Genomic DNA, 10,660 nt, shown 5'->3' with positions numbered 1-10,660 from the left:
CAAATCAAATCATCCTTATGTCTTTAAGGTGTAACTTAGGTTTCAGTTAAACTAAATGTACATAGGACAAAATGTGGACTAAATGCAACCTCTATCAGATATGCTGCCCCATGTGAAGGTGAAAGAGAATGAGTGGAAAGGATGGCTATCTTTAAATAAGGCCTGAGTGTACAGGTGAACCAACCAACCAATCAGTGAGAGGGAAAGGATGAGGCAGGAAGTGAAGTGAGGAAAAGGAAGTGGAATAAATAAGATAAAATAGTGAATCTTTACTACAACAATAATGTCATGAATAGTTTTTATTGATGATGATCAGATAAAATACATGTGAGAAGCACAAAAACACTGTGGGCTTCCACAGCTGGACAGATGTTATTAGATTGAAACATGAATAGAGCTGCATGCTGCTCATTGGATCCTGACAGTAACAACAGCAGAGTCAACTGAGACTAATCAATGAATCATGTAGAAGGACAAATAACTGAGTGTTTGAGTCAGAGACGGATCTGCTTCACAGTGCAGAGTGTGTGTGATGTTTGATTTCAACAGCTGATTTTCAGTCAGCAGAGTTTTTGTCCAAAGGAGAGACTCTCCCTCCTACAGAGGACTCAGAGAGACTCTCCCTCCTACAGAGAACACAGAGAGACTCTCCCTCCTACAGAGGACACAGAGAGACTCTCCCTCCTACAGAGACACAGAGAGACTCTCCCTCCTACAGAGAACACAGAGAGAGACTCTCCCTCCTACAGAGGACACAGAGAGACTCTCCCTCCTACAGAGACACAGAGAGAGACTCTCCCTCCTTCAGAGAACACAGAGACACTGAGGAATCAGACCAGACTGCAAACCCAGCACACAGAGGTTGAGTGAATGTGGTGTTGAAGGTGTGGAGGTGGATCAGTGTGTCAGAGGAGACTCTGTAGAAGGACAGAGTGCCAGCAGGACAGTCCACATACACTGCTACTCTGTTAGAGACAGAGGAAGAGGAGGAGGAGGAGGAGGAGGAGGAGATGGATGTTTCTCTCTTATTGTGACGGACAGAGTAACGACCATCATCCGAGCAGTCCAGACTCCAGGACTGATCATTCCTTCCAAACACACAGTCAGCACTGTTTCCTTTCCTGCTGATTCTTCTGTAACTCACTGATATATAAACTCTTCCTCTCCACTCGACCTCCCAGTAACAGCGACCAGTCAGAAAATTTCTACACAGCAGCTGAGGCTTTACATCAAATCTGTCTGGGTGATCCGGATATGACTGATACTTCTCCTTCACATATGTCACCTTCCTGTTGTTATCAGACAGTTTGAGTTCTCTGTTCATTGTGTTTGGATCCAGTTCCAGTTCACAGGCATCTGATGGAGAGAACGAGACACAATACAGCTGCAGTTTATCATCTGTTGATTTATTAACTACTTTACTGAAACCATTCAAAGTTAAACCATCTCCATGACAACTAAGACACTCCATCACTGAGGAAGACCATGAGATGTGACTGAAAGCTTTGGACATACAGAGTAAATAGACCTTTAGATGAGAATGTTTTTCAAAGTTAAACTTGATTCCAGCTGCGTCTGATGTTTGTCTGAATGTAAATTCAACAGTTCAGTTAGAACATGAACAGTCAACATGACAGTGATATTCAGTAATATTCATGTTTTTTCATCAAGTTTGGTGTAAAGTGAAGGTCTTTGCACATCAAGTCTGTTATTTTCATCTCAAACTGTCGTCTGTTCCAAACACATTTTTGTCCAAATGCTCCAAACAGCTGAAGTCAGTATGAATGAATGAACTTTATCTGCAGGAGAGACATGAGGGACATTTTGGAGCAGGTAGCGCCACCATGTGGACATTCATAAAACATTTCTCTTTTAACTCCTGAACTGTGACGAACAGAAGGACATTTCTGTTTCATGGATTCATTGGTTCAAGATAAATGTCAGTTTAGGCCACGCCCATTTCTGCCAAAACACATTTCCAACATATTGAACTTTCTTCACTTCTTTTACATATTTCATCCAGTTTTTCTCAAAGTTCTCATGAAACAAACTGAAAACACACTCACACTTCCTCACACCAGGTTTCAGTCTCTGCAGTCCACTATGGTCCATGCTGGAGGAAGAGACAAAGACACAATCAGCTTCATACACCTTCACTCATATCCACCATTAAACATGAACCAGAGTCCCTCAGTTAGTCAGAGTGTCTGTCCATCTGTCCATAACTGAGAGTGTCCATCTGTCCATACCTGAGAGTGTCCACCTGTCCATACCTGAGAGTGTCCACCTGTCTGTCCATACCTGAGAGTGTCAATCTGTCTGTCCATACCTGAGAGTGTCCACCTGTCCATACCTGAGAGTGTCCACCTGTCCATACCTGAGAGTGTCTACCCGTCTGTCCATACCTGAGAGTGTCCACCTGTCTGTCCATACCTGAGAGTGTCCACCTGTCCATACCTGAGAGTGTCCACTTGTCTGTCCATACCTGAGAGTGTCCCCCTGTCTGTCCATACCTGAGAGTGTCCACCTGTCTGTCCATACCTGAGAGTGTCCACCTGTCCATACCTGAGAGTGTCCACCTGTCTGTCCATACCTGAGAGTGTCCACCTGTCCATACCTGAGAGTGTCCAGTCTCCAGTGTGGATCCTTCAGTCCAGCAGACAGAAGCTTCTCTCCTGAGTCTCCTGGATGATTGTAGCTCAGGTCCAGCTCTCTCAGATGGGAGGGGTTGGAGCTCAGAGCTGAGGCCAGAGAAGCACAGCCTTCCTCTGTGATCAGACATGCTGACAGACTGAACACACACAACACTTCATCTCATGAGCTTAAAAACATTCTCAACTCAATAAAAAGTATTTTGTCTTTCAGGCCTTTATGTTCACACTCAGCGCCCCCTGCTGTATGTTGGTATCATGCAGATACATTTTAGGTTAGTAGGAGAGAAGGCACATGTTCCTGCTGGAGGCTGCATTCTGATTTATGTTGGCAGACGAAATGTCTTTAAAGTTAAATATTGTTCCACAGATTATCTAAAGAAGATTTCAGAGAAATTTACTGATGTTTTAACTTAGTTCTCATTTTTCATTCCAACAATGTTCACTGTGTGATCACAATCATTTAATTAGGCAACTTAGTGTCTTCCATCATATTCTCATTTAATTTCATTCAGTGTTTAAACATTTAATTTGTATTTTACACACAAAAAAGTTAAATGTAAAGAAAATCATCATTTCCTGAGTAGCAGATCTGCTTTTTATGTTCACCTGCATGTAGAGAACATGACAGTTATTCTGTGTTGTATATTTTCTGTTATTTATTCAATTAAATCAGACTTCAATTAATTATTGCACATTGAGTCTTTATTGCAGAAACATAAATCCTGACTCACATGTTGGTGTGGAAGGAGATTTACTTACTTTATACTTGATGTTACATCACTTCAGCTCAGACAGCACACTAAATCTTTTGGCAAAGGCTATTTGCACCCCAGTTCAATTAGAAGTAGATGCTATTTGTACCCTGGTATATATAGCAAAGTGTTCTATTTGCACCCGTCTTGGTGCAAATATCAATGTATGGTATTTGCACCCCAGTACAATTAAGAGTGCATGCTGCGGGACTGAGTGTTGGAGGGGAGCATCTGGAGATACGGAAGTCTCCCGTATCCCACCGGGACAGCGGGATAAATATACGTCGCTGTTCTCTTCTGTATATTATATAATAATTTCTATCCGGTGACATCTATCACTCCCCGGCGTGAAAAAATGTGGCGTGTGAGCGTGAGAGCAGCTTGAAATGCGTGTCTCACGGCCAATGCCTGAGACTTCAGAGGTCTGAAATGTATTTGGTATCCACAGCAACCATAGACTTATCTGTCAAGATTTGATTTCCATCATATAACAAACTGAAGGTTGTAAATTCAGATATTTTCGGGTTGTATGCATTTACTTAACACAGTTATGAAAATGTAGCAGAGTTTTTCCGCTGAAAACATCAATATATAACTGCTGCTGCAAAGACTCAAACCTGAGTCCCCTGTACTAATGACGGACACGCTGCCTGTTACGCCACAGCTTCGGTTTACATAGTGACGTGACAGCCCAATATGTTTGCTATTACGGAAGATAGATATTGGCGACAAATTATTTCTAACTGACAAACTGATGCTTGAATGCATTCACTGAGGAAAGATTATGAAAATATAATACAACTTTCCCGCCAGAAATGTCTTTAGAACAAACATTAGAGATGAAACCTTTCTAAATTCACCCTTTTCTGTTGGCGTGGAAGATGAATGTCCGCCATGTTTTCACGTTGTTATACGTCTATGGTGCAAATAGCTCAGCTGTGTGGCCGAGGCTATTTGTACCAGGGGTGCAAATAGACACTCCGAAATCTTTTTGGTATCATAAACTCTTCATGTAAACTAGAAACTGAGGAGAAGCCAACATTTTACTTTATATACACAGTAATAAAACTGACCTGAGAGTTTCCAGTGTACAGTGTGGACTCTCCAGTCCAGCAGAAAGCTGCTTCACTCCTGAATCCTGCAGGTTGCTGTTACTCAGGTCCAGATCTCTCAGACTAGAGGACTGGGAGCTGAGAACTGAGGACAGAGCTGCACAGCTTCTCTCTGAGAGGTTACAGTCACTCAACCTGGAGAAGAATCAGCAGAACAAAATAATTGCAAACATTACTTTTCTTTATTGAGCAAAGATTAAACCACATTAATCTGGATAGTTCTGTGTGCACCTACAGAGCTTTGTTGGAGGCTTTGACCACTGGCAGCAGCCTCAGAAGAGCCTCCTCTGACGCAGAGTATTTCTTCAGGTCAAACACATCCAGATCTTTTTCTGATGACAGTAAGATGAAGACCAGAGCTGACCACTGAGCAGGAGACAGTTTATCTGTGGAGAGACTTCCTGATCTCAGGTACTGTTGGATCTCCTCCACTAGAGAACGATCATTCAGTTCATTCAGACAGTGGAACAGATTGATGCTTTTCTCTGCAGACACATTCTCACTGATCTTCTTCTTGATGTACTGGACTGTTTTCTGACTGGTCTTTGAGCTACTTCCTGTCTGTGTCAGCAGGCCTCGTAGGAGAGTCTGATTGGTCTGCAGTGAAAGACCCAGGAGGAAGCGAAGGAACAAGTCCAGGTGTCCATTTGGACTCTTTAAGGCCTCGTCCACAGCACTCTGGTAGAAATGTGTTGGTTCAGGTTTGTCTTTAAAGACTTTAGACCGCCTGGATGTTGTTTGTTCTTCTGCCAGTAGATTGACTCCAGACTTGATGAATGTCAGATGGACATGAAGAGCAGCCAGAAACTCCTGAAGGCTCAGATGGACGAAGCAGAACACCTTGACGTGGTACAGCCCTCTCTCCTCTTTAAAGACCTGTGTGAACACTCCTGAGCACACTGAGGCTGCTCTGATATCAATGCCACACTCTGTCAGGTCTGATTCATAGAAGATCAGGTTGCCTTTCTGCAGCTGCACAAAAGCCAGTTTTCCCAGAGACTCAATCATCTTCCTGCTCTTTTTACTCCAGTGTGGATCTGTCTCAGCTCCTCCATCATACTTGACGTTCTTCAGTTTGGACTGAACCACCAGGAAGTGGATGTACATCTCAGTCAGGGTCTTAGGCAGCTCTCCTCCCTCTCTGCTTTTCAACACATCCTCCAGAACTGTAGCAGTGATCCAGCAGAAGACTGGGATGTGGCACATGATGTGGAGGCTTCGTGATGTCTTGATGTGGGAGATGATGGTGCTGGCCTGCTCCTCATCTCTGAATCTTTTCCTGAAGTACTCTTCCTTCTGTGGGTCAGTGAACCCTCTGACCTCTGTCACCATGCTGACACACTCAGGAGGGATCTGATTGGCTGCTGCAGGTCGGGTGGTTATCCAGAGGCGAGCAGAGGGAAGCAGTTTCCCCCTGATGAGGTTTGTCAGCAGCACATCCACTGAGGTGGACTCTGTAACATCAGTCAGGATCTCATTGTTGTGGAAGTCCAGAGGAAGTCGACACTCATCCAGACCGTCAAAGATGAACACAACCTGGAACTCTTCAAACCTGCAGATTCCTGCTTCTTTGGTTTCAGTAAAGAAGTGATGAACAAGTTCCACCAAGCTGTACTTTTTCTCTTTCAGCACATTCAGCTCTCTGAAAGTGAATGGAAATGTGAAGTGTATGTCCTGGTTGGCTTTGTCTTCAGCCCAGTCCAGAGTGAACTTCTGTGTTAAGACTGTTTTCCCAATGCCAGCCACTCCCTTTGTCATCACTGTTCTGATTGGTTCATCTCTTTCAGGTGAGGCTTTAAAGATGTCTTCTTGTCTGATTGTTGTTTCTGGTCTGTCTGGTTTCCTGGATGCTGTTTCAATCTGTCTGATCTCATGTTCATCATTGACCTCTGCAGTCCCTCCCTCTGTGATGTAGAGCGGTGTGTAGATCTCATTCAGAAGGGTTGGGTTTCCTGCTTTAGCGATCCCTTCAAACAGACACGGGAACTTCTTCTCCAGGTTAGACTTGAGTTTACGTCGACACTTTGCAGCACGAGTTCCTGAATGAACAAACAACAAATTAAATCAGTGAGTGGATCCTACAGAAAGTCTAGAAATCTGAACATGTAAGTGTGTCTGTGTAGTTTTTCCTCCTCCATCAGTTTTATTCAGTTCATCAGTGGAGGACAAACAGCCTCTGATCTGATGCAGATGTGTGAAGCATATTAACAGCAGAGTTTGAAATATAAACCTCTCCCATGTTGCCTCCATTTCCTCTCCATCATGTTAAATCTGTTAAAATCCTCTTACTGCTCTGCAGACGCTCAGCCAGCTCCTCCTGCTTCATTCTCCTCAGGAAGTGCATTGTGATCTTCAGAAATGCCTCTCTGCTGCTCCTCCTCTGCTCTTCCTCCTCACCGTCCAACACCTCCTCATCCTCACTCTGACTCTCTAAGCATTCCGGGTCATCTGGACTCAGACCCCTCTGGACTCTCTTCAGCTCGTTCTTCACAAAAGTGACGATGTTCTCCTCCAGCAGCTGGAACAGAAAGATAAAGTCAACATTTCATTTAAACTGGTAGAACACAACATGTGATTCATGTGTCAGTCTGAAGGCCTGCTGGTCTAAACAGAGCAGCATGGACACTGTTAAGACCTGAATGCTACTTTAGTATTTCATCTGTGGTTGATGGAGTTAATAGTAAAAGGTGTGTTTGTACATGTACACACCATATATATGGAGTCCAGCTGTGTTTGATGCTGCTGTGCAGACTGATCACTGGGAACCTCTGAGCTCTGCTGCTGAACTCTGTGGAGAAAACATCACATTTAAGGACATTTAATGACTCAAATCTGCACTCAGCTTATTTAAAAAGATGTTCTGTCATGATGACTAAATGAACTCCTGTAAATGCTGCTCTGATTACTGGATGTTAAATTCTTACCTTCCATCAGCAGGTTGCCCATCTTTAAACCCAATAGGCTTATCCATAGACCAGTCACTCTTCATGGACACACAGCTGGGTTCAGGAGAGTCTGCTCTCTGCTGCTGCATCCTGATATAAATAAAGAAGTGAGAGAAAGCATGTTAACACCAAAGGACTGCTGCCCAGCTTCACTGAGTCTCTGCTGTCCAGCCAACTCCCAAAACATCAGCCATCTCTTTATGGTCCGAAGGAAGGACAAGGTGTGGGGAAAAGGATCCTAGGGGATTGCTGCTCCACCACCTTGAGATGTTCCGGGATTAATGGAACAAAACATCAGTGCAGAAATGCCCAGCAGGTAGAAGCACCTGTGCTTACACCTGATGCTGTTCCTGTCTGTTGCTGTTCCTGCTGGTTTCAACCTTATTTGAACTGATTTCCCTTTATGGTCTGTAAGCCTGTCTGTTGGTTTTTTAGCATTAAAGTTGTTTCCATTCAACCTGTCTGTGGTGTTTGTGCCTGGTTCACCTGCTCTGCCCCACATAACACAGGAGGTTTATTCACCCCAAACAGCCAACCAACCATTTTTAACTTCTTACCATCTATAAGCAGGTTTTCCATCTTTAAACTTAATAATACGAGGCATAGACCGATCACTCTTCATGGACACGCAGCTGGTTTCAGGAGAGTCTGCTCTCTGCTGCTGCATCCTGATATGAATAAAGAAGTGAAAGAAAGCATGTAGTTAACACCAAAGGACTGCTGCCCAGCTTCAGTGAATCTCTGCTGCCCAGCTTCACTGAGTCTCTGCTGTCCAGCCAACTCCCAAAACATCAGCCATCTCTTTATGGTCCGAAGGAAGGACAAGGTGTGGGGAAAAGGATCCTAGTGGATTGCTGCTCCACCACCTCGAGATGTTCCGGGATTAATGGAGCAAAACATCAGTGCAGAAATGCCCAGCAGGTAGTTTCTGTACTGAGCAGCTCTTTCAGCCTCCAGAGTGGTCCTGCCCATCTGTTCTGCCTTCTTTCTCCTCTTTGTTTTCTCCCTCCTGACCAGCCTGGAGGGACATTTGGGAGCTGTCCCTTGAGGGGGCTACTGTCATGATTCCTGTTTAAGCTCTGTTTGTGTTGTCCTGTCTGTTTCTGTCCCTGCCTTCAGTTTCAAACCCACCTGCTCACCTGCTGCCACTGTGTAATTCCCTCATCAGCTCCTCACTACATATACTGCTCTCAGTCATTTTCGTTCATTCTAGACAATAGATTGTGATGCTGTTCCTGTCTGTTCCTGTTCCTCTTGTTACCTGTTCCTGCTGGTTTCAACCTTATTTGAACTGCTTTCCCTTTATGGTCTGTAAGCCTGTCTGTTGGTTTTTTAGCATTAAAGTTGTTTCCATTTAACCTGTCTGTGGTGTTTGTGCCTGGTTCACCTGCTCCGCCCCACATAACACAGGAGGTTTATTCAGCCCAAACAGCCAACCAACCATTTTTAACTTCTTACCATCTATAAGCAGGTTTTCCATTTTTAAACTTAATAATACGAGGCATAGACCAGTCACTCTTCATGGACACACAGCTGGGTTCAGGAGAGTCTGCTCTCTGCTGCTGCATCCTGATACAAACAAACAACAAATCAAAGAGTTTAAAAAGATGAATTTTGAGCAGACTGTCAGCAGCTGAAGTTTTAGAAGCAGAATGAAAATCAGTAAGAAGACAGTGGATGAGAAACGTTCTCCTGTTCATCAAAATGTCATCTGATGAAAGATGCTGTCTCATCTTAGTTGATTAGTTGACTAATCAGTGGTTGAGCTCTTTGTTAACTCACAAAGTTAGTAGTTCATTCTGAGTTATTGTGACTTATTATTCAGTAGTTGAGTGTCAGATGTGACAGTGAGTGTGAATAATGATGGTGGAGTGATGTGAGTGGAGAACAGTGATGGACAGTTAGAGATCCTCATCTCACCTCTGAGCTTTGGTCTGGCTGTCATGTTCCCCACACAGAGAGCTTTTAGAGGGAGGGACTCCCTCCTCTCTGTCCTCACACTGATCCATAGCAGAGAAACACCTTCACACAAACACAACAACATGCTCATTCATTACAACCAGCTGCACATCACACAGGTCTGCACTGCTGTCTAACATCCTATCATTATTCATTCCACCACCAGATGGAGCCAAAGTAACAAACTATTTAAAGACTTTCACTGAGCTTTAATGTTTAATAACTTAATTTCTGAATGTTCCACTGACTTTTCATTGGCCTGATTAAATAACTGAATATCATGAATGAAAAGATGTTTTCAACAGTATTTCTGTCACCTTCTTTTAACACATTTCATAGTATATTATTATATGGCTTTTATTACCTGTTCATCACTAACTGTGGATTAGTTGCTATAGTAACTGTCATAATGTTTGTCAGGTTCAAGATGACTGAATGAGGCGACCTTTGATACGACCAATTAAATGAATCAAACACACAATTACTGACTTCAAGAAACAGTTTTACAAAAACAACAGTCAATCACTTTAGACTATTTATCTAAAGTTTAGTACAATGAATGTCATCGTACCCAAACCCTTTAACAGCCAGGTTCAGTTGTTGGCAGGGTGCTGAACCATTTGAAAATGACCCAAAAGATGAATCTTTATATTATATTGAGTACATACTGTATATTACATGTTCATACTCCTATTACTCATTTCATCATTATTTATTTATCACTATAACTATCATCTCTACTGTTATCAGATCATTTTAACACCTGCTGACACAAACATGATGAAAACTGTCGGCTACGTTTCCTTTAAAGGCTGAAAATCATCTGAATGAAGCTGATGAGTGAAGGTGAAATATATCAGCAGCTTCAACCAGCCAGCGATAGTGCCGTCAACATTTAAACAAGCAGAAGAAGAAGAAACATGTAACTCACAGCAGGAGGTTTTTAAGGTCTCATCTCTCTGTGTTCATCTTTAATCTGAAGTCTTCTTTAAGGAAATGTGATCACAGAACAGCAGCTCTGAACTTTGGAACAACTGAAGTCAAACATAAACAGACAGTATTAATGTTTATCAGCTGAAGTTTTCAGGTTGCATGAAGAGCAAACAGGTCAACAGAGGACGCCATGAACACAGGCCTGCACACTGCTCTGTCCCACCTAGAACATCCTGGAACATCTGTGAGGCTGCTGTTTTTGAGGACTTGCACAAAAGCCGCCGTCTCTGCAAGGCCACAAACAT

The 10,660-nt window shown here is 43.2% G+C and overlaps 1 protein-coding gene across 1 annotated transcript in view; it reads right to left on the bottom strand.

Annotated features, from left to right (window-relative positions):
• Nucleotides 1–335: 335 nt before the first annotated feature.
• LOC133979992 (tripartite motif-containing protein 16-like) overlaps nucleotides 336–10,660 on the bottom strand; it is a 32,748-nt gene continuing 22,423 nt past the window's right edge. Inside the window, exon 3 of the mRNA XM_062418551.1 lies at nucleotides 336–1,258. Within this exon, the coding sequence (XP_062274535.1) occupies nucleotides 773–1,258 (486 nt within the window). The 3' untranslated portion in view covers nucleotides 336–772. The remainder of the gene's footprint in view (nucleotides 1,259–10,660) is intronic.

The sequence above is a fragment of the Scomber scombrus genome, chromosome 5, assembly GCF_963691925.1.
Source record: "Scomber scombrus chromosome 5, fScoSco1.1, whole genome shotgun sequence".
NCBI lineage: Eukaryota > Metazoa > Chordata > Actinopteri > Scombriformes > Scombridae > Scomber > Scomber scombrus.
The sequence above is the reverse complement of the archived record's forward strand: the minus strand, read 5'-3'. Positions and strand labels throughout refer to the sequence as shown.